This window comes from Syngnathoides biaculeatus, chromosome 16 (assembly GCF_019802595.1).
Source record: "Syngnathoides biaculeatus isolate LvHL_M chromosome 16, ASM1980259v1, whole genome shotgun sequence".
In the NCBI taxonomy this organism is placed as follows: Eukaryota; Metazoa; Chordata; class Actinopteri; order Syngnathiformes; family Syngnathidae; genus Syngnathoides; species Syngnathoides biaculeatus.
In genome coordinates, this window is record NC_084655.1 from 7,485,838 (window position 1) to 7,510,858 (window position 25,021).

A 25,021-nucleotide genomic window follows, 5' to 3' on the forward strand; every position below is an offset into this window, starting at 1 on the left:
TCAGATGGATATAGGGTGTTAGACAAGGTGGAAGGAATTATGGAACCGTTCCAAACAGCAAACAGCGTGAGCAGAAAAACCTCAAGGTTTCTGCCAAGTCTATTCCTTTTATTCGATCACACGTGGCAGCCTTTTCTGATATATTCCCATGGCACAATTCCGTCTTGTGCTTACCTGAAGAGCGTCTCATTGGTAGACATAGTCTTGACGGGATTGTGGCAGTCGTTTTGTCCCTCTGGAGAGAAGCCCCTCTGCTTGCGGTAACTCTGCACGCCTTTCACAACAATGGCCACGCCATCCCGTACTCTCTTTCTCAGGCTCATCCTCCAGCGGTCAGTGATGATGCTGATGAGCCCCACTGGGAAACTGTCGGGTGGCGACATGTCCGGGTTGCCCAGGGCCAAACTGGGAATAATCCAGATGTAGCCCGGCCCCACCAGTCCAGCATCGGCCGCCATGGTGAAGAGATACTGGGCCTCTTCATGGGAACAATAAACCAGGAGCACCTGGGCGTCGATCTGCTGCAGCAGACGTCGCGCTCGGATGTCATTGGTGGCGTCGGCTGACATATCGAATGTCAGAACATCCTGGAGCTCCCATATGAAGTAGCTGCTATCGATATAGGCCTTAACATAATCCACGTAGGTCTCGTAGCCTGGATACAGGCTGGTGATGACTACGAAGCTGTCCCAGTTGTATTCCTCCATTACCTTGAACATGCCATTTATTTGCTGCTCTATGGATGAGCCTAGCTGCAGGAAGTTGGAGCCCTCCGCCTGCGGGAAGAAAAACATGTTCAGTTCAGTGGTCACACTCAGTGACTCGATGGTATGTGGAATATGTGCAGCTACAAGGTGGTTAGGGTTCGGGTTTGTAAAGACATGCTACATGAAATGATTTTCTGTTGGCATCGTGACAGGTAACTCTTTAGAGTGTGTATGAGGAATGTGTGCCCCCTTTTGGAGACATTATAAAGGCTCTTCAAGGATTTTGCTTGTTTTAATAAATGAAGTGAAAGGAATTGAGGACAAGGAAGTATGACACTGCCTCGAATCATTGGGACGCACAAACCCTTCCACCACAATAGGGTAATGGCTTCCAGGAGGGGTTGTGGTGAACCCAAGATTGACAAACACAAAAACATAGAGAAAAACTCAGGTGGAGTACAGATATTTGAAAATCTACTTGGGTAAAGTAAGGAAGTATGTGTAGTTTATTATTTCCAATCAATAGTCTTGATAAAATGTAGTTGATCAGAGAGACAGGCAGGACAGTACTTGGTGTATTCTCTGGTAGTAACGGCGAGGAGACTTGGTGGTGGAACCGCAAAGTACAGGAAGACATACAAGGAAAGAGGTTAGTTAAGAAGTGGGACAATGAGAGGACCGAGGTGAGGAGAAAGGATTACATTGAGATGCAACGTAGGGTACAGGTAGAGGAGGCGAAGGCTAAATAAGAGGCATATGAGGACATGTACACCAGGCTGGACACGACAGAAGGAGAAAATGATCTCTGCAGATTCCCCAGATAGAGGGATGTAGATGGGAAGGATTTGCTGCAGGTAAGACTGATTAAGGATATAGATGGAAATGTGTTAACTGATGCAAGTAGTGTGCTAAATAGAATACTTTAGGGAGTTAACAAATGAAGAAAATGAGGCTAAAAGAGCCAGGTGTAGTGGACCACTAAGTGGCAATGATTAGTAAGGAGGTAGTTTGAAAGGCACTAAAGGATGAAAAACGCTCAGGCTGTTGGTACTGTTGACAATTGGACAAATGGCTGAGTTTTTCACCAACTTGATCAACACAATACTAGTGCATGAAAAGATGCCTTAAGAACAAAGGCGATGTGCAGAGCCGTGGGAACTATAGAGGAATAAAGTTTATGATCCATAAAATAAATCATGGGAAAGAGTAGACTCAGGACAGAAGTGAGTGTTTGTGAGCAACAGAAGAAAGAGAACCACAGACTCAGTACAGAAAAGATCAGAAGGAGCTACCTATGACTTTGTGTATCTAGAGAAAGCCTATGACAGAGAGTTGAGCGGAACTGTGGTACTTCATTCGGAAGTCTTAAAGTGGCAGAAAAGTACAGTAAAGCCTCAGTTCTCGAATGTCCCCGTTTTTGAACAAAACTTTGAGATTTTTTTGCTTCTGTTTTCGAATGAAAATCGGTACTCGATCGCCCCTGACAAAACCCGGAAATAACATATTGCGTGAGGCCAGAGCAGCTGACCCACGACGCACTTTTTGTGAATTCTTACGCCGCCGAAAAACACGGAAATAACATAATGCGTACGGCGCAAGCAGCCGACCCAACCACGATGCACTTTGTTATTGTTAATTCAAACACCCCGCCACCCAAAAGAACTGGAAATGACATCACGCGCACGGCGCAACCTGAGCACTTTTGTTATTCTGTATTCAACACATCCTCTGTACACAGACATGACCCGGTAGTGACTGTTGTTTTTCTTCTTATCGAGGACTACTGTATTAACCCCCAATCATTGCTCCAAAGAAGGCAAGTTGCTTGTTTAAAGTTATTCTGCATGTTTGTTCATAAAAATGAGTTTAGAAGACTGGGGGCTGAGTTGCTACAGATACGGCAATGCCTTCCCAGCCTAGCATACTCTACTACTAAAGCATACATTTAAAAAATAAAAAAATCTCAAATTATTTTATTATATAAAGTATTGAAACTATACAAGTATTTCTATGCAGTTTATCATCAGGAAAAGCTAAAAAAATGCTTTAAAAAGCCAAATGTTTTCGACTTGGAACACATTATTTCTTTTTCCATTCATTGTAATGAGAAACATTGATTCGGTTTTCGAACAAATCACTTCTCGAACCGTTTTCTGGAGCGATTGTGGTCCAGAACCGAGGCATCACTGTATGTTAAAATAGTACAGGACATGTATGAGGGCACCACAGTAGTGAGGTGTGTCGTAGGTGTGAAAAAAGAATTTAAGGTGGACGTGGGATTGCATTAGGGATCAGCTCAGAGCCCCCCCACATATGAGGTTAGATCTGAATCCCCTTGGACCATGATGTTAGCAGATGACATTGTGATCTGTAGAGAAAGCTTCGAGCAGGTGGAGGAACAGCTGTAAAGGTGGAGTCATGCATTGGAAAGGAGAAGAATGAAGATTAGCTGAAGTAAAACATAATATATGTGTGTGAATGAGAGGGGTGGAGGGGAAACAGTGAAGCTCCAGGGAGAAGAGATAGTGAGGGTGGATGACTTCAAATACTTGGGGTCAACAATACAGAGCAATGGTGAGTGTGGTCAGGAAGTGAAGAAACGGGTCTGAGCAGGTTGGAACAACTGGCAGAAGGTGTCTGGTGTGTTATATGACAGACGAGTCTCTGCTAGGATGGAGGACAAAGTTTATAAAACAGTAGTGAGGCTGGCCATGATGTATGGATTAGAGATGTTGGCACTGAAGAGACAACAGGAAGCAGAACTGGCGGTGGCAGACATGAAGATGTTGAGGTTCTGACTCGGAGTGACCAGGTTGGATAGGATTAGAAATGAGCTCATTAGAGGGACAGCCAAAGTTGGATGTTTTGCTGACAAGGTGAGAGAGAGCAGACTTTGATGTTTTGGACATGTCCAGACGCGAGAGAGTTAGTATCTTGGTAGAAGGGTGCTGAGGATGGAGCTGATTGGTAAAAGAGTTTGAGGAAGACCAAAGAGAATGTTGATAGATGTTGTGAGGGAAGACATGAGGGCAGTTTGTGTTAGAGAGGAAGATGCAGAAGAAATTCTCACATGGAAAAAGGTGATGTGCAGTGGTGACCCCTAACGGAACAAGTCGAAAGGAAAAAAAGAAGATTGATAAAATATTCATCCAGTAGTTATTGAAATTTCTGTTTCCCAACAAGCCAAATAAACACTCAATTTCTGCTCAGTAATGTTCAGCGAGAACCTCTCCGTCATCTTGTAAGTGACTCTTGGCCGTCCAGACATGGCTAAGTGCTCATGGAGCTCCAGACTTATTCATCACCTAAAGCACGTGTCTCTCTTTTGCCAGGACAACAAGAAGCAAAGTCCATATATTAGCAAATACAGAGGAAATACAAACCATCTCTTTGACAGGCTGTAGTTTTTTTTTCATCTGTGATCTTACGGTTTGACGATAATGTTATATTTTTTGCTGAAAATTATTTGACCGAAAACACAGAGACCGTCACGATCTGGAAGTCATGGTCTGATGCATGCAGTCATATGACTAATACAAATGCATTCTTTGCTGTATTCACAGTCCAAAGTGGCGGTAAATCGCCTAAACTGTTTGGCACCTGTGGAAACATGTCAAAGATGCTAATGCATACAAGGCGTCATCTAGATGTCCCGGTCAACACAGCCAGGCTATAGCCAGCACTTTGAAGACCATTGTTTCAACCTGGCCAGAAATCACCCCTGATTTGAAGCAGAAGTTGAAAGACAAACTGTTTGTCTACAGGGGAAAGGAGAACAATTCTTCCAAATCTGAAATTTTTGCCTGGCGGAAGGCTCATTATGTCTGGATATTCTAATCTGGCCATGTTGGTATCATGTTCACTGGTTATACTTTCCACCTAAGTACCCAGCAAGAAGGTTTTCTCAACAGTCCTGGATGACGTTAGATATCATAGTTGTGTTGGATCTTATCTTGTAAGTTTTATTCAGCTTTCTGGTTGAAAACAGACAGGATTTGTCAAGTTACGTAGCTCAAGTCAAAGTCAAGTCGAGACTCATGAATTCTCAGTTAAAGGCAAGTCAAGTCTTACAGTATTTTTGGTCAAGCAAGTCCCAAGTCCCACCTTTGGTAATGTCGGCAAAAAAATCCATCACCAATTTATATCACACCTATTTTGAGTAACAGAAATGCCACCACATCGGAAGTTGGACAAGATTAGAAACATCAAATAAATGAAAAAAAATAAATTTTGCCATCAAAAACAAGCATGCATTGTCTGAGGTCAAAGTCACTTGTGCTTGACATGTTTCATGTCACAAAAAGCAAATTTTCTCCCCTTTTGGAACAGACACCAGCATTTGTGTGTGTGTGAGTTTGTCTGTGTGCGTGTGTGTGTGTGTGTGTGTGTAAATCCAATCTATTTGTTTTCTAGTTAAAGAAGAGAGTCTTTCTTTTGGTAAGTTCTGTGCTTATATTGTCAGAGAACACAATAATCTGTTAGTCTTGAAAGGTAAATCGAATAACTCAAAAATATCTGCAATTGAAAAGCAAACCTGCCTTTTAAAAAATATCTACGTACATATGAATGTAGCCTAGGGACAGAAGATCAATTGTCTAAAGGAAGAGACTCGAGTTTCTGATTAAAAAAATAGCAGGCATGTACTATGAGTTATGAGTAGATTCCATGCACATCTTTCTCTTTAGTGTAAGACTTTCCTCACATCTCTTGAATGGTCGTGTTCTAAAAGCTACTGGCTGATCTTGACCTTCTCCTCTCTGGTGGGATAAAAGCACTCTGGTGAGCGGGAGTCCTCACAACTCAGGCGAGAGTGGGGTCAAGTACCCCGAGACCGTGAGTGGGTCTGTGATCTTGTTCCGCCTGGCTCCTCTGTGTCCTTGAGAGGCCGCTCGGTGATGTATGAGCATCTTATGAGTACCGACGTCACCGCTAAATCCACCCACTTTCTCGACTCTGCTCGGTCGCGGGAAAAAACGCTTATTTCCCCTTTCGCTCCCTTTCAATCACCATGAGAGGAAAATAGAAATAGAAATGTCTTCCAAGTACTATATACAGTACAGTGCTCCCTTGACTTGTGATTTTGAGTCAATCTGTAACTAAGTTGGCAACTTAAATGAATTGAGAATTGAAACCCTCTGGTGTGGCTGTTCTCGGTCCGTGTTTGAAGTTTTTATATCAGTTGGGTTTGAAAACCAAAATATTTTATTTTCCCTGGCCAAATAAGTGTAAAAGGGGACAATTTCCAAAAGTCAAGGTACCATGATATTCCAAAGTTCCTTTGTGTCTTAAAAGTTACAGCAAACTACAAAGTGGTTACAATACTTCATCTTTTCTTTCGAAAAGACTACATTTATATCTTTTAGGCATGCCAGTACAGTAAATTAATTTCAGTTATCAGTGAAATAGTTGAGTGCAAGTGTAAGGGAGGTGTCACTGGAGGCTGACTTGTGTCAGCGAGACTGCCACAGTCCACAATGCACTTTATTAGCCTCACAGGTCAGAAGACGACTCTTTGTCAGAGTCAAGCTTCTCACGCAGTCAGTCAGACTCAGTTAACACAGAGTTGACTGATGGCGCGTTACACAACAGCCCCGTGGCATCGCTGCAAGCTACACAATGTGCTTTTAATTTGACCGAAGATGTGTCACTAGCCACTTTTATGATGGCCATTTCGATTCAATTCATTCCAAATTTTTCATTATACGTTACAAACCCACAAAATGTAGATTACATCCAACAAAAAATGCATAATCAGTAATACAAACTTAATTACCGTAACATACTGTACAATATATACAGTGTGTGTAGGCATGAGATTGTATATAAATATATAAATGTATTTCCACAGGCACGGCTCTGTGTAACTAATTTTCATTGTTGCTGTGACAGTGACAGAAAAGCTATATTCTATTCTATTCTATTCTATTCTATTCTATTCTATTCTATTCTATTCTATTCTATTCTATATTGATGCCTATACAATATGATCACTATATATTTATATGTTTTAATTTATACAGTAGGTGGCACATGGCTGACTAGTTAGAAGAGGGGTGCTCAATGCGTCGATTGCGATCGACCAGTCAATCACGAGGCAGTTTTGGTCGATCGCAACGGCGTGCCATGAGGAGGAAAAAAAAAAAAAACGGGCATTTTTTCTGACCTTTAGCTCACCGTGCATGTGCAAACAACGACAGCCCTTGGTTAAGAAATCTCATCAAACATGAGTATGTTTACCTACTCTCCACCCCGTCTATCTTGTGGTAAAAAGTCTGGGGACCCCTGAGTTAGAACATCTGCCTCGCAGCTCTGACGACCGGTGTTTAAATCCTGGTCCCATTTGAATGGAGTTTGCATGTTCTCCTGTGCCACTGTGAGTTTTCAGCGTGTAGTGCTAGTTTCCTCCTACATCCCACAAACATGCATGGCAACTTAATTGTAGACTCTAAATTGCCCGTGGGTGGGAATGTGAGTGCTAGTAGTTGTTTCTTTATATGTCCTGCGGTTGACTGACAAACAGTTGAGTGTACCCCACCTCCTGCCCAAAGATAGCTGGGATAGGCTCCAGCACTCCTGTGATACTTGTGAGGCTAACAGGCTCAGAAAAGGGTGGATGGATTTATACCGTAGTGGGTCAATTTACAGTATGTACACAATTGCAGTATTCTTCTTCTTTTTCTTTCGGCTTGTCCCGTTAGGGGTCGCCACAGCGTGTCATCTTTTTCCATCTAAGACTGTCTCGTGCATCCTCCTCTCTAACACCCACTGTCCTCATGTCCTCCCTCACAACATCCATCAACCTTTTCTTTGGTCTTCCTCTCACTCTTTTGCCTAGCAGCTCCATCCTCAGCACACCTCTACCAACATACTCACTCTCACTCACTCACCTCTGAACATATCCAAACCATCGAAGTCTGCTCTCTCTCACCTTGTCTCCAAAACATTCAACTTTGGCTGTCCCTCTAATGAGCTCATTTCTAATCCCATCCAACCTGTTCACACCAAGCGAGAACCTCAACATCTTTATTTCCGTCATATTAATGATGAGCATTTCCCAGTTTGGTATCTTGCGTGCTAGGTACTGCTACGTAGTAGAGAATCGAAGATTATCACAAATTTCCAATTTCTCATCTTGTACCAGAGGCGGAATAGCCTGTGTTTTAGGGGATGTTGGGAAGCTGCAAGCAGGGTGTGAAGTTAACACCCGCTAATTATCTGAATGCGTGAAGTCGCAATGACTGCTGGACCACATACTACGGAAACTAGTTTTGTGTGACAGTCATAGATACTTCAAATATATGCTTTTCCTGTTATGCCTTCGTTGCACCAATCTGGCAGCAGTTTGAAAGAGTTGACTGATCACCCAGTTTTAGGAAGCAGATTCACCTAGTCCACATATAACAGCAAATTATAGTACAATGTTGATTACGGTACGATAGTTGGATTTTAGTCAAGCACATGTAATTTGCCAGACTCCATAACTACACTACGCAAATGCATGGTAAAGTCTTTATTGTTGTATGCAAAACAGGACATAAATAACAATAAAGAACAATCCCATGAAAAACAATAAATGCGCCACTAACTCTTAGCCTTTTTATGAGGCCGATGCGCATAATCTTGAATATACCAATGTATTCAGTGGTCTCAAAAGCTAGTTGGTATCTTTTTCCAGTGTGCTGTTCGACTATAATCAAACCCATCAGGATTCCCCTCGTAGTACGCATAAAAAATGCTACATTCTGAAGTCCAGTACAGCGTGATGGACTTCCACAGAAGCTCACAGTAATAGTCTACAGTCCTAAAGAAGATTAAACCCACTGAGTGGAGAGCTTAGTTCCTCCATGCTCAGATTACATTCAGAGGGGCAAAAATGTTCACAAGAACTCTTTACGTCCAATGGGCAAACTCAGCTCGTGCCCCACAGGAGACTTCTTCAGAGCCCACCTCTCGACATTTAGGGTGACTACTCCGTTTAGGAGCATCTGCTTGCGTGCCAAGTTCTGCCGGACTGAAGATTAGCGACCCTTGGACCTGATCAGGGTTAGACAAGAGCGGTGAAGCGGCGATTATCTGCAAACAGCTGTTTGTGGGGGAGCGAAACAGCGCTTTTATAAATCTTAACAGGGGCCATATGGAGTCACTACCTGAACTGAAACTTTAATTTGGCTGAAGGTGACTGCAATGACTCAGGTTGCTCTATTAATAGACTTGGGATTGCATCCAAAAGAGATAAAGGAAAGCGGAGATTGATATCAGTTAGCTTGGAGAGGCTTATAAGCACAATGAAAAAAAAAAAAACAGTGCAATGATTTGATGAAGCTATGACAACATGACTGAACCATCTCCATCCCTGCCTTGTTTTCTGTGAATTGGAACTTCTGGCTGCCGCTCTTTTGCCGTGACATATGGACCAACACCGGTGTCCTACTCGGCCCATGTCAGATAGATCCCGCCCGGCAACCAGGAGCAGACACATGATTCACTGATCCCTTGCAATGGCTGGAGCCAATCCAGACACCCTCGGAATTGGATGACAACAAGTTTATGTCATGACAATAAACACCGCAAAGGGTTTTAAAAATAACCATTTGTGTGCATTGAAATCATCCCTCTAGTGGGCCCCTTCTTGGCCTTACACAATGCCCGTGTATGCCTAATAATGTCATTAAAGATGATGTATTATTCACTGATAAATTAAGAAAAAAGGGTCCAAAAAGGTCCATTTTGCAAGGTTAACAAAAACCGTAAAAAAAGTTCCTCATGAAAATTTACTGGCTTCTTCTCCGGCCTGTGCCTCACCCTGGACAACCTTCTTTGGGAATCACTACAGAATCTAAGACGAATAAAAACATGGCCTGCGTGCAGGAAATAATCTTAAAAGTGTAACAATAAAAAAATTAAACTGGCAGACAGACTCATGACTCAGTGCCAGTTCTGCAACATCAATATCACAATTCTGCCACAATCTCGGCTTGTTTTTCAGGATTTTGCGTGGGACACGTTGCCCCTGGTACAAATATGAGCAAAAAAACCCATGAGAAATTCCTGCATAAATTGCAGAAGGGCTCAAGTGAGTGTCTCAAACTCAATTGTGAGAAATATTGGTGGGACACTGACAAGACCTAACCAGAAAAGACAGTCAGTGTGGGCAATCTTTCCTTAAGAAAGTGTGTGCAAAGATGGTGCCAAAACTTTTGCCATTTCCTCTTCCCAATCTTTGGATCAGAAGGTTTTAGATACTGGAAACGGGAATTCCAAGTGCATTCTTTTGTGAATGTTCCTCATAAAAGGCCTAAAAAGAGCACAAAGCAAGCCAAGTGAACAATTCAGGTGGAACTCAATAAATTCAAATGTCATGCCTTTGCTTATGGCTTGCTGATTGAAAAGAAGCAGTGCTGAAAAATTTCCTGCTAGCAAGAAATTTTTCTGCCCACGTTCTGTCCAGTTCAGCGTTAGTTCGAGAAGCTTAATAGCCATCACACTGCTCCAACATGCGGTGTCTACGGCAAATATCTTGAAATAGGATCTAGTCTTGAAAAAGAGAAGGGCCGCTACTGCCACCACGGACAAATACGCTAAACCCCGACAGCAGGCATTTGTGCAAAGATAGGTAAAATCTATCTGTAAAGCTGCACCGAGAATTCGGCATCAAGAAATCTTTAATACAACAAAATGATTCAAATAGTAATAATGCTCTACCCGTACCGACTTCATGCTCAGTCGGTGTGGCCTTCATGTTTAGCGCCAGGCAGCAATTTTGCACCACAGCTCTGCTGTCAATTGGTGTGCAATGAGCAAGCAAATGACGACTATGATTGTTTTATGTGTGAAAAGAGGCAGGTCTTGAGGTTATTGCTTAAACCTACAGATTTCCCATAACTCTTGTAAACAATGAACATGGAGAAATGGACAGTCACCTCCTACTCACTCCCCAACAATTCTAGAGTGCCTGAGGAGACAACCGTAAAAATGAGTCCCCCTCATCGTAATGACCTGCAAATTGTGCTGTCGATACCCACAACATGAAGGAACACGAAATTAGCTGATAATACTGACATTGCTGGCTTAATCATTAACTTGACACCTTTAGTATTACAACTTGTTGGGTGTGATTCAAAACTTGCACTGCAAAATGTGAATGTCAAACGTTGTAGTTTCTTCCTTGATTGTGGAAGTATTAATAAGTAAGAATGAAAATTAATGTAAATGATGTGATTATTTAATACAGTTTACAGTGTACTACATTTTCTACTTGCACACTTGACATTTTAATGTTAGGGCAGCGTCCTGCAGGGGCGCGGGGTTGAAGGGGTGGTGGCCCTTGGTGCCCATTTCTGGAGAGGATCCAAAGAAGTTTTGGTGTGCATCCCTGACCCCCCCCCCCCCCACACACACACACACACTTCACACTTCCCTTTACCCAATGTATTTTGATCAGGAAAATCTACCGCCGCCATAGAGTACACATTCCCCCCTTGGCGATTGGATTTCGAAGGGCATCCCATTTTTGCATGGCACTACACCAATGAGTTGGAGTCATACTGCTGTAAGGGATCCCTACACCCAAAACCTTTGACAAGTCACTTTAAATTTTCTGCTTGTGTCTCCAAAAAAAAAAATCTAATTAGTGGCCAGTGTGCTGCTATTCAAATACTTTGGACTCTTCTCCATGTAAGTCATCTGAAGGCCCAAAAAGTTTGGTAACTCGTGGTTTAATAAATGAAAAACCAGTAGAAGTAATGAAAATAAAAGGAACTTTTCTGCAATATCTGAGTTCATTGAGAGACACCTGAACATCAGCGAAAAGTCGCACAACACTACTGCAGTCTACACCTGAGTCAAACATGACACCTGCATTTCCACTCTGTTAGGAGCTCTTAAAATCTCACGACATGATGTATACACCCACAGATAGCGTTTCTCTCTGGGTAATTACTGCTGAACGCTCCTATTTCATCTTAACAGCCACCTTTCTCACAGCGTCCCCATTTCTTAATATGACCGTTTGCGCTAATGTATTCCACTGGGTCGCACCTGGAAGAGAGGCGTTAAGGACGGATGTGAGGAACGGGAGGCATTAGAGGCTACCTGGCATCACCTCCCCGAGGCCAGCGCGAGGACAAGGTCAACCCAATGTCAAACAGATTCACTGCTCCGTTCTGTGCGAAATAGATCGGCCAAGTGGTAATTGTATTTTTGTTAGAGAGGGACTCGCAACCTCACACTCTGAAAATGAGGTATTCTTGTTGAACGAGAGCGTACAAATGTGCATATCGGGGGTCCTGCACGGGTGAAGCAAACGCGAGCAAATCCGATCAGGACAATTTTATTCAAGCAAAGCAAGCAGATGCAGAAGTCTACAGCCATGCTTTACTTTTGCTTTACTTTTAATTATTCACTAGCTCATTTAACGCTTGAGTCGTAAATATGATGAGACTCAACAACACGACGACGACTCCACAGCCACAGGCGGCTCATTTCAGTGTGTGTGTGTGTGTTGCATTTAATGTACAATTAATTTGGGTTAGTAGCTTGTTTATGGAATGAATTCAACTCACAAGTCAAGATAAGACTGTAATGAGGATTTTGACTATTAATAAAGGCGGTTTGAGGGTCAATTACTTGCAGATTTCAAATATAAATAAGTACAAACTGGACGTACAAAAATTAATTTTTAAAGCAGATAGAGTGCTATACTGGGTTGACTCATAAATTAGAAGCACATTTTCCCCAGTGAAATGGCTTCAAATGCCATTAATCCATTCCACCAGAAAAAAGCTCTTTTAAAAAAATAATTATTTTATTTTTCATAAAGAAAATAGTCCTGTAATATTAAAATATGTAAAACCACTTTATTTATTTTTATTGTTTAGTTTTTTTTGTGCAATTACTGTATGTACAGCAGTATTCATGTGTAGCTGTATAACTTTAAGGGGTGTACCCAAGAGTCAGGAGCTGGAGTTAGGTTGGCCTATTTGTCTGTATGTGAGCGTCTGTACTTGAGTTGTGGCACACAGTAGCTCCTGGGGAGTCTTTTCGTGTTGTTGAATGTTTGCACTGTTCAATAAGCAGCTGAAAGTGCATCAACGATGGATTATTTTCACGTCACTTAAACAGCGGGTACCACATAGGCAGTGGCCGGAATTCAAACCCCAGTCCTCAGAACTGTGGGAAAGACGCTCTTGCTGCCATTTTTTAAAATATTTTTTTTCTTTTAAATTAAGTAAGTACAGTTTCTTGTACAATAAAGTACAAGAGGTACCACTATAGTGTATTTGTCATCAATTCTCAACCCCAAAACCACTTTAGGGGATGTGTTGAGAACCAGAAATGTTAGCAACACAGACGCCATTTTGAAAGGATTACATGTGAGTTGTGGTGCTGAGCCGCCTCACCTTTCCATCTAAACTTTAATAATTGCCAGTTTTTTGCACCTCTTAAAAGCATGATCCCAAGACTACATACAATATTTTTGGTGTTATTAAATTTATAAAGCAGGGTTTTGCAAAGTTTTGGTTTAGGGACCCCGTACAGAAGAAAACTTTTTCCAAGAACCTTCTCATAATCTAATATAATGTGTGTACCCCTTAAATGTCAAAGGAATTAAAAAGTTGTTCATGTTTGAAAAACAAGTTGTAATCACAATAATTATAACAATAACATATATGCTTTATTTTAAAGCTAAATAATTGTAATGTTATGAGAATAAAGTCTTAAAAGGATATTCTATTTTTCCAATGAAATATTATGACATTTAAATCAAAGAATATAATATTTAAAGAAGTTTATTTGAAATGAAAACTTTGTTTGCAATATTCCACCTGTTGATTTGAAAAAGATGAAGAAAGGACTTTATTCTAAAATAAATAAAATTTTGGTGTCTAATTAAACATATGACTTTACTCCTGTCATAGTACCCCTGTTTTATAAAAATAATTTTAATCATGCAAGATTTTTTCTTTATGTAAAAATAAATAAAATACATCGCAATCATATCAACTTTAATTTTAGCACAAAGGTAAGGACAGACAGTCAGTATGTCTGTTTTATTGGCGCATACGTAGTTTTTCACATTCAAATGATTTTGCTGACAATGCCACAGGTCGCAGAGCCCCAAAGGTGAGTAAACATCACCGTAGAGCACGTTGGTCCAAGAAACTTACTATATCGACTCTATAAAGTCAAGTGGTGTAACAAAGTCATGTAAAGATGACAGATTGTACTGGTCCAATGGCCATTTTGGCTGAGCTAATTAGCAATCAGAGCACTTGCCATGAGATAATTAGCTATTATTTCATCCTGTGTGAAGTTGATGTAATTATCCTTGACCGAGTCTTAAAGTACATCAAGAGAACACTGACTTTTACTTTCTTTGAGATTAAAAATGTCAATTTGAGAGATGTTTTTAATAGTTTTGCTCTCCAGAATCCCTGTGTTACGTAAAATGAATGTCGCCGATTGAACCACGATAGAGGAAACGAGCTTGACAGCGAGATTAATGGGACTTAGGTCTCGTCTGACAAAACAAAGGTCACAAGAACCTCAGCAAGCTTGTTCAGACCAAATAAACAGACCGCCAATCCACTGATGGGTGTCATGATGTGTCATTCAAGTTGAGTTTGCTTGGTTTTGCGTCAGAAAGGTCTTTGGTTTTGGTGATGAAAGGACGGCAGAGGATTGTAGGTTCAAACTTGGGCCTGGATCGAAAAGGACACAATCAGATGGGTTTTCAATAAGCCGAGGGTTAGCTTGATACTCTTAAAGTGGGCTTTCTACATTCTGTTGGGAATTTTGGAGAAGGTTCTTTATAGGCAGCACTGGAATTTACGTTCAAATTGGGCCTTGGACCCAAGCAGCATTAGTTTGACCCAAATATAACTATTCTAGTAGTTGTTATGGGTTGTTTCACTGATGTCACATTTTTTGCTGAACCACTGCAGGCCGCCATTTACCTAATGCGCACTTTTTGCGTTTCACGGGCGTCTCAGGACTCAAGTACACATGAGAGAACTTGCTAACCATCAGAGAGCCTTCTTCTGACTTTTCCTCTGACTTCTCGCCAATTTGCTGAAGCCTCGCGATCCGGTTCACAAGTCCGGTTGCATAAGCGGGGACATTGTCTAATGCTTCCGACGAAAGACTTTGGACGTTCTGGGGTTCTGTGCTTCACAGAAATTTGTCTTTGTGGACGATTGGCCGATGCTGCTATCCCGCTGCCCGGTCTCAACCTCCATCGCGCTGATCTGTCGCCGAACTAACCTAACAAGCTTAATCGATACTCTTTTCAGAAGGGCAACATTACAGTTAGGATCGTTTTTTGTTAGTCACTTGAAAGATTCGAGAATTTTGTGAAATACTGGATTTCTTTATTCTTTTGTGTTTCTGCCAGTATCAAATTTTAAACAAATAAACATTTTGCTTTGCTTGTGGTGAACTGATATACAGGTTTTACTTTTTGAAAAAAAAATGGAATAAATGGAGTTTGCCTCGATATTGAAAAAATAATATTCCACCGTTTCCCGTGTTAGCATAGAGGTAAGTGATCCTCCTTCATGATTTCTGTCACATAGAGTAAAAAATCAAGGGTACAATACTGCGCTTTTGTTACGCAGTCCTGAGTCCCATGATGTGTGTATGCCAGGTAGCCTAACAGTCAGTCTGGGCTTGATGTGCTGTTGGTCGTGTCGTCAATAAATGCGGTTTGAAACATAATGTCCTTCACCTTGCCTATGTATGAGTAACGGTAGCTCGGGGATCGAAAATGGCCACCGTTCGAGGCAGCCCAACGTGTGACGTCATGTGAAAACAACCCAATGTCATTTTAGGTTACAGTGATCAAAGGACAGCATTGGCACTGGTTTGAATATTTTTGGTGATAAAAGTTGGGTTTTGACATGGACACAAGACACAGTGTAGATAGTAGCTTGATTTTAACCTTGTACGGGAGGACGACGGCGGAGCCCCCGCTGATCCCCACGATGGGCACGCCGGTCTGAGTGGAAATGAAGTCCAGGATCTGGGCCACGGCCTCTGAGCCCACATTGTCCTCGAACACCACGCCGTGGACACGGTTGGTGGAGAGCGTGTCGCAAATCCGAGTGAGCAGCGCTCTGGGGTTGGTGTTGTTCACCAGCACAGTGATGGGGTTCACCTCCAGAGGCAGGTCCATGAAGTTCTCGCGACTGAGTCGCCCCTTAATCTCCGCCTGGTAAGCCGAGCCGCTGAAGACTACCGCCACGTTCACAGCGGGCGCCGGGATCCCGAAGGGCCGGCCGGAGCAGCAGGAGGTGGCGCTGTAAAGCAGCAGCAGCAGCAGCGGCCACCAGAGGGAGGCGCTCAGATGAACGCCCATCTCACTCACCTACAGCCTGCAGGAAAGGGTCAGCAAAGGGCACTGAATTTAGATATGCTATTTTTATGTATGCGTGTGTGTGTGTGTATTTAGTTCAGTGGTCCCCAAAATGCCGTCACACAAGGGTCTTAGCTTGGGGGTAAAAGTATAGTCTTATTTAAGATGTCATTTTCACAACTAAAAGGTAGACCGTTCTGAGAATGAAGTTTTATTTTTGCAATTTACTTCTTCAAAAATACGGTAACCTTTGTTACCTTTATTCTAATGTTAAACCACTTAAACAACAAGAAAAAAAAACACCCAACTATTTTCACAAGATTGACTTTTTATCCTGAAAAGATCTAACTTTTTAGATGTATTTTTTAAATTTTCCTTTGGGGTGGCACCCTGGTGGCAACTTTATTCACATGACATTACAACAGAAATCCTTGGGATTTCTTTAAAATGCAAAAATAGGCTAATTTTCATTATTGTGGCATTAAGAAGTACACAATATTTTTGAAATTGGCATTAGGATTATGAGGAGATCCTTGGAAAATTTTTCTCCCATCAGGGCTTCCTGGATCCATGAAGTTTGCGAAGAGCTGATTCAGTTTATTTGATAGAAGTTTCCATTCGTAGCCTCTCTTCCCCAAACTAGAAATGACGAGAAAAACACACAAGACTTCATACAAAGTTTTTTTGTCACAGCCCACTCAGAAATTTACCTTCGGACCCCAGTAATCATAAATGTCGTGTCTGATTTTTTTGGGGAAAAAATGTGTATTTTCCTTTTAACCTTTTTTTTTCTGTGCAGGTTTGGCATCCATTTGGGAGTTTGAATGAAAAATCTGTTTTTTGTTTTTTTTTGCACACTACCCGCTGGACGGAGTTGCCCTGCACACTAAAGTCAGTTTCACAGTAAAGCGGTCATTTCTTTGTTGGTGTTGTGCAAATACGCAGTAATCCACATCAGTGCTCTTGTCTTATTTTATCGGTCCGGCGCTGCTCGTTGCGCCGTAACCGAGAGGCCATTAACGGCAGCTCAAAGGGGGTATTTTTAGAGCGCCGGCCGGCATGCCGCGTGGGGCAGACGACCGGGCCTCTTAGGGTGGCATCTGCCGCCTCGGTGCTGTTGTGTTGTGCGCTCCAACACAACAGATGGTGGCCAGTGTTTAATGCAACAAATGGAGAACAAGAGGATTTGTCAACCCCCACCCGGCCTGCCCGCACCCCAGCACACTCTCTCTCGTGACATTACGCTAGAGGCTGTTGCTTAATTTTTCAGACTTAATCTGCCAACGGTCAACTTGGCACTTGTCATGAACTGACATCATTACCTCAAAATTTTTGGGTCCGGGGGAGAAATTCTTTCCAACGATACCCTGAGAATCAAAAGTCCAATCAGATATCATTCACATGTGTACCCCTAAATGCCATATGAATTAAAAAAGTTGTCTATTTTCAAGAAGAAAAAAATGTCATGTTGAAACTATTTCTTTATTTCTTTAAACTTTTCTCAAGGGAAAAAAAGTTGGAGCCTGTAATTAAATAAAATTCAATAAAAAATTAAACATGAAATAGTTGTATTTTTTTACAAGTGAAATTAAAATATTTACAAGGGTAAGTTTGTTTGTTTGTTGGGGTACAAAATTCTAACTGCATTTATTGCTTCCAAAACCTCCGATTCCTTCCCTCGCCACCCTCTGGAAGGTGACGGAAATGACGACCCCGGCAGAATGCCGACGTTGTGATGTTGTCACAGCCCTTTTGTCAAAAGTGTCAAAGTGCCGTTGGGAGGGAACTGGGGAGCATGGCACAGCGGTTCCCCTGTCAGCGAGATCTGATCCAGCATGTGATGAAGTCCCAGTGGGGTGAATATATTGTAATCCCTTGGTAATCCCGGTCAGGCACCGCAGTCCCTACGGCTTGATTGTAGCATATAAACTTATCAGGAGATTTGACGTGCGCATGAGACTCCATGGAGGCCACATGGTGTAGTTTCAAATTGTCTTAACATGCCGGACAGCACTATTGGAAGAGATGCAGCATAATTAAGAGCAAGAAGAAGGAGCGGAGAAGGTCTCCAACTAAACTCCAGTAATCGCTGATAAAATATACACTTTTGCCAGTGACTATTGTTTTATCTTCTGTTCGTGTTGCTGCTGTGTATTTGTGAAAGAAGCAGTTGTTTGAAGTTTGAGTTCTAATTTCCTTTCACTTGTCCGTGGTGTTAAAGCATGCGGAAGAGGTAAAACTATTTTAAAAACAAGTTTTATATGGTCTCTCTAAACTGCAGATGGGTGTGGAAAGTATCCTCCACGATAAACTGTAAGCGCCAATCTGTCAGTTATAGCCCAGCCCTCACCATCGAAAAAAATTGTCAACTAATTAGTCGACAGCATGTGCATCGCGACAATGAGCTCTTGTCACTGAGTTATTGATGACTCATTCCCTGTTTGGTTTAATCCCGCATCCACTGTCGTATTCGACCTTCACACATCTGCCCCAGCTGTTTGGCCGTCTTGATTGAGCATGTGCAAGGTCGGGAGCCTTTTCAGCATTTGGACCACGTACCAAAGGAATTAACCCCCGCACTATCCTGGTGCTGTTGCAATTGAAACATGGATAATGTCATCGCACAGAACCTTCTTGTTTCCTGCTGGTTCCACGTGGTCGCCAGAATGCTCATCTTCAAAAGCCAGAATGGCTAAAACACAGCAGACAAAAAAAAAAAAGTCTCAAGAGCCATGCCCACAACCAATGTTTAATATATATATAAATCTTGCATTCATTCACAATTGCTAAATCCCTTGACAACATGAAACTTGGCATTGACACAGTGAGTGACTTGTTAGCACATCTGCCTCACAGTCCTCAAGAACTGGGTTCAGATCCAGCTTCGTATGCCCAAAAAGGTTTCGGGTAGAAGTTTTATTTATTTAAAAAAAAAAAAGCAACAAAACTTTCATTTATAATCTGTCAACTAACATTGGCTCATTAGCTCTCCTGGGATGATGAGAAAATTCAGCCTCACAAACCAGTTTCACTGAGCAACGTAAAATTTAGCAAATAAAAATTCAGTCATAGACTGTCAACCAAATAGGTCTCATTATCAAATGTAGTTTTTATAACTACATTCTTGCATCTGCCTCAGCCGTTTTACACCGAGCAAGGTCACAGCATTTTATGCATTTTGACCACGCACATCATATTTCTTTCTTCTCGCCAAAGGCATTAACCCCAAACCATTCCAGTGCTGTCGCAGCTGAAACACGGTCTAATGTCATTGCGCTCGCTCGCTTGCTCTTGGTGGATTAATCATGTTAGCAGATAATTTAAGGGGTGACTTGGAGAATCACGTGTAAGGTGAGACACGTGTGACAGCTTTTATGTGGATGCGAGCATGTGACATGACTGCAAAGACAGAGATGGGAATTCTTGGGGTCACACTGACCAAAATGGTCTGGAATATTTTGGTAAACTGTCTTTTGCACTAAACTGGGGTGAATCATTTACTAGATTGCAGATTTTTAAAGTGATAGTCTTTAAAAGTTTACAAGCAAGTCCAACTTGAGAGTTGCACGCCGTCAGTGTAGGACTAGATTATGCTGCAACATGCAGGGCAGCACTGAGCACTAATGGATAAATTGCAATGGAATTAAGAGCAAGAAGGGGTGGCAGAGAAGGCCCCCAACTAAAAAAAAAATATATTCCCATGACTATTGTTGTATGCGCTGTATGTGTGCAACCTCCATATGTGTCAAAGTTGCAGTTGATTTCCAGCCTTGTATCCCCATCCTTCCAGTCTTCACACATATCTACAATAGTTCTCGAGAACTGAGTAAAGTACCATCCTGTTTCAAACACTCCACCATCATCCCAGTCCAAAAGAAACCTGCAACCTTGGGTCCGAATGACCACAGGCTTGTTGAGATTGGTGGTCATGAAATCCTTTGAACAGATCATGCCGGACCGTTTACACTTTGCCTTCGAGCAAACAGGTTTGTGAATGATGCAATCAACATGGGATGGCACTTCATCCTTGAACACCTTGATGACAATGGGGACCTACACAAGGATCCTGATCCTGGACTTCAGCACTGCCTCCAACATCGTCATCACTGAATTCCTCCCCTCCATGTTTTTTGTCGACATGGCTGTCTACTGCCATACTCGAGAGACAAATTCCTTGTGTGTTTTTGACAGACCTGCCAAATAAAGGGAATTCTGATTCTGACTTTCTTTTTAATAAAAAAAAGATGCAATCTTCACAAGAACAAAGACATTTTTTTAATAAATGAATGAATAAATACATAAAAATCTGTAATCTTATGAGAATAAAATTAGATTTTTAAAAAAAATCTTTGCATAATCAAAGATTTATTTTGTCAGTATAAGAAGTCATAATTTTACAAGAATAACTGTTGTACTTTTCTGATATTTATTTTGCTGGGCTAAAAAAAAACCCTAATCTTATGAGGATTGAGCATTTTTTAAGAAAAAAAATTGAATCTTTACATCAGCAAAGATATGCTGTATCACTTTAGGAACAAGTCATCTTTTTAAAAGAATAAAGTAATATTTTTCTCAGAAAAAAATATAGATTTTTTGCCAGGAACAAAGACATATTTTGTTGGGTTTGAAAATAATTGTATTGACAAAAACTCCAAATTAAGGTAAATTAGAAAAAGCAAACTCACTTGTAATAGTGTGCCTTTTTCTGGAAGACGCTTTATTGGCTAAAGAAATAGGATGACGTACTTGAAAAAAAAAGTATTTTGCTCTAAGAAAAAAGATTGGACTTCGTTGCTGAAATAATGTGCCTTTTGTCCTAAAGGAACCGCCAGACTTCATCATGGAGGCATGTCAGACAAGGTATGTTAATATTCCTATCATACCAGATTTTGTTTTAATTGTTTCAAAGCTAAAGTAGGAAAGAGTCACTGGTTTATTGTGTTTGTTTTATTAATGCAAAATAATTGTATTGGTAGTCTTTGGGGCTGATGCTAGCGCATCCCCAGTTGGAGAACCGCTGGCCTAAAAAACATTCATGAAGCCTGACGAGGGGATCAAAAGTCAGCAGGGACATCCCTTTTTAAAAAGCCAAGATGCATGACCACTGCCGGGCCGGCACGGACTCGCTATTTTGTCGAGCATGAACTCGGGACGGAAATAGATGGAAGTCGGCGTGTGCTTTCATCTAGTTCGCCCGACGCCGAAATTTCATGCTTTGACAGCAAGTGACACTTCATAAAAGTCAGCGCTGTTAAATGTACAAATTGGGGGGCAGTTCGGGTGAGGGAACATATTTGCTATTTATTTCCGCATTGAAGCCGTATTGGCAGTGACGCTGAAAACTGAAAAACAACAAGCTTGTGTCTCTTTCATAATGATAAAATAGTAAGGACAAAAGGTTATTTCCTTGAAGAGATGGAATCACTTGTAAGTTTCCTGTCACTTAACTGACACAAATGCAAATTTTTCTCTTCCCCCCCCCCATTAAATGATCTAATCCTTCTTGGTTGTAATTATATTTGGCTTATTTGATGTTGATCCAATCTGTCCTACAGGCAAAGTTAAACTGAGCGACAAGGGGGGAAAAAAGCAGACTTAGAAACAGCGTTTAAAAAAATGTTTTCAAGAAGTATATTTGGATGTCATATCAGTAATCAACATGTTCTTTTAAGGTCAAGTCCAAATCAAGGTCAAATTGGTACTCGTAACTCATCTTTAATTTTGATTATATCCAATCTAATACATTACATATTTCAAGTCTTATTTTGCCTCAGACTTTTATTGTCTGAAATTGTCACCCAGAAATACAACTTGGGAGCAATCAGACAAAATTTCGTTAAGTCAATTATTTTGTTATTTATTGTTTTGTATTGTGAATTGTTCATGTAATTTGTTAATTGTTAATCTAAGTTCAATTGCTGGAAATGGCTAAAATAACCCCGAAGTGGTTGCTTTGTACCAAAATGGCAGACTTGTGTCTTTTCGGGCGTGACTTTTTTTTTTTTATAGCCATGATATCCATTTATCCATTTTCTTAGCCCCTTTTCTTCACAAGGGTTGAGGAGAGTGCTGGAGCCTATCCCAGCTGTCAACGGGCAGGAGGCGGGGTACACCCTGAACTGGTTACCACCCAAACGCAGACAACAGACAACAGTCGCACTGACAATCAAACCTAGGTGCAATTTAGAGTGCCCAATTAATGTTCATGTTTTTGGGATGTGGGAGGAAACCAGAGTGCCCGGAGAAAACCCACACAGGCACGGGGAGAACGTGCAAACCCCACACAGGCAGGGCTGGGATTGAACCTGGGTCCTCAGAACTGTGAGGCCAACGCTTTCCAGCTGCTCCACCGTGCTGTTGCCATGATATACATGTCTACCAAATTTCATGTTGCTTAAGGAAACAAGCTTCTGTGACTGAATTATAAAGAATACCCTGGCGGTTGTACAGTGAAATTATTCCATTATCCAAATTTTCACCTGGATGAACAGTTTTAATATTATTTGTCCAAAACTACTAATGTTGCAGAAATTAAGCATTTTCAAGAATTAACCCAATAGTTGATTTTTTAAAAACTAAACGCACATTGCTATCGTTAATGTGTCTCCTGTGCACAAAATTACGACTATCTTAAGTCTTTGTTCAAATAACGCTTACATGTATCACATTGGCCACAGATTGGATGCTTTCCCCTGAGGTTGAAAAGTGACACGGGAAAGGTGCTTTGTGACATATCAGATTGAGTGCACTCCCGCTCCATTGGTGTGAATAAAAAAGGGGTGGGGGGAGAAATTGTAATCACAGGACATATTTCCTCACAATGCTTCCATTTAATGTCAGAGCGAGAGAGCAGCGATATCGTCTGGTCCATTCAAAGCGTGTCTATAAAGACTGAAGGGAAAATGACTCCAGGGATTTTATGCTGTTATTTATATTTATTGAGTTGGAGCGACTGAGCTACTGATACCTGGACCGTTTGATAAACTGGACAGGTGAAGTATCAGCTTGCATGTTATCTGCGAGCATGAATTGAATAATGTTGATAAGCAGGATGGAGTTTCATATGGAGAAAAGCTCGGCTATTTCCTCTGAAATGCAAGGAGATGATCAAAACGTAGCCTTCAGAATTGTCTTGCAACCTCAAACATGTTCATTTGGATTTGAGCACCAGGCAGTTTAAAGGTCATATATCAAACAGACACACATCCATTTCAGTTTGAAGCAGTCATTTTGAGCCAAATTGTATGGACAGAGTTGTTTTTGTCCTATACCATGAGCTATAACTGTGGGCATATTGTAGTGTGAACGTTTCAGGAATCATTTTGAGGATTCTCGGAATGTTTGAGACCCAAGATTCAGCATTAAGCATGAGATTGGTTGGGTGTATCAATCACAGCAGGGCACATGAAAAATCCTTAAGTATCCGTGCAGGAAATTCAACAAAAGATTGGTAGTTTTACTTTGAAGCAGCTTTTTATGTCGATATCCGAGCCAAACTCTTAGACAGATGGTTGATGCTATATTTCACAGATTACTTGACTATGCCATTTACTTTGACTACAATTTCCAAGATTGGGCAAAAAAAAAAAAAAAAATTGCTTTGCTTCAGTTCCCCTATTTGACAGAAGAGTACACGACTACTACCAGATATTCCGCTGTTACCCCACAGAGCTCAGCCCTCTATCATTGCGACTCACTCCATTCAGTTTGTCTATTTCATTATCTCACGCCGGCTACAAAACACAAGTGCCATCAGTCAAATCCCGATTCCAGATCGTTAAAGTGAAGCTACGGCGAGAAAGCAGGGTTTTTGCCGAGAACCCACATGTCATCACTGAAGCCCAGTGTTTAATGGCGTCTTTTATATTCCGGGCACCGGGCCTGCAGCACAGTTGTTTTAACAAAGCACACCTGTCGCCCCTTCTGCTACATGATCAATACGCCTGAGCATGAATCGGCAGCTGCTGGCGTTGTTCGTCGTCGATATCTCGTTGCCTTTTCATGATAACAACAACAAAACATCTTTACAACTAGCGCTTAAAAATGCCAGTTTACTACGGAATGCCGGTCAAGTCCAATTTGTTCAGATTTAAATTCAGTGTAATGGAGAATTAATAAACGGACCCTTGTTTCAAGGAAATCGGTTACTGCAAGTGTACATTTTTTTGCCATTTTGCGTTTTAGGACAAGTCATCAAACTTTGCTGCCATGCGTTCTGATAAAAACTCAAATTTCTCACAATTTAGCATGGCTCATCTGTTTATATCTAATTCAAATGAATATAAATTGGACACCATCTCTCTGAAGAGTTGCAGCTTTCATTGAAATGGTGTATGTTTTTTCAAATGAAGAATTAAAACAAAAGCAGGACTCCGTCTTAGATGTGCAAACAAAACACGGAACACAGTATGACAGGAACGACGGTGAAACCACATTAAAAACTTTGCATTCCTGGAAGCTCTGGCTGACTATATTGACAATATTTGATCTTATCTGTAAAAAACAAGTGTGATCCTACAGAGTTTTAACTAAAGTATTCTGAGACAAACAATTGTGAGCGTGTTCTCAGTTTAGGGACCCAAATAAAAAAAAAAGATACTAAAAGAAATATCTAAAATTGTATATATATATATATATATATATATATATATATATATAAACCTGTGCCAAATGGCATTTCTAGGCAAACTGTGACAAAATGCGTTTTTGGTGCAAAATATGCTGAGTCATGTGGAATCTTGTCTTGAGGCTCTTTATTGGCAATTTCTAAATAAATGTTCACATCAAGCATGTCAAGTTAGCCACAAACAACTAATAGTAAAAAACAATATGAACACCACATCAGCTTTCAAAAAACATTAGATGCCCTGCTTGTGATAAGATACAAAGCAACGATTGCTTGACTTCAGACAGAGGAACATCTTGCATTTTTCACACTTCCATCTGCTCTGACCCTTTAAAC

At 41.2% G+C, this 25,021-nt stretch overlaps 1 protein-coding gene across 1 annotated transcript in view; it reads right to left on the reverse strand.

Annotated features, from left to right (window-relative positions):
• Window positions 1-16,062, reverse strand: part of grin2ca (glutamate receptor, ionotropic, N-methyl D-aspartate 2Ca) — a 49,514-nt gene extending 33,452 nt beyond the window's left edge. Inside the window, exons 1-2 of the mRNA XM_061847261.1 lie at window positions 15,646-16,062; window positions 175-776 (exon numbers count right to left, since the gene is read on the reverse strand). Coding sequence (XP_061703245.1) covers window positions 175-776; window positions 15,646-16,062 — 1,019 coding nt within the window. The remainder of the gene's footprint in view (window positions 1-174; window positions 777-15,645) is intronic.
• Between the last annotated feature and the right edge of the window lie 8,959 nt (window positions 16,063-25,021).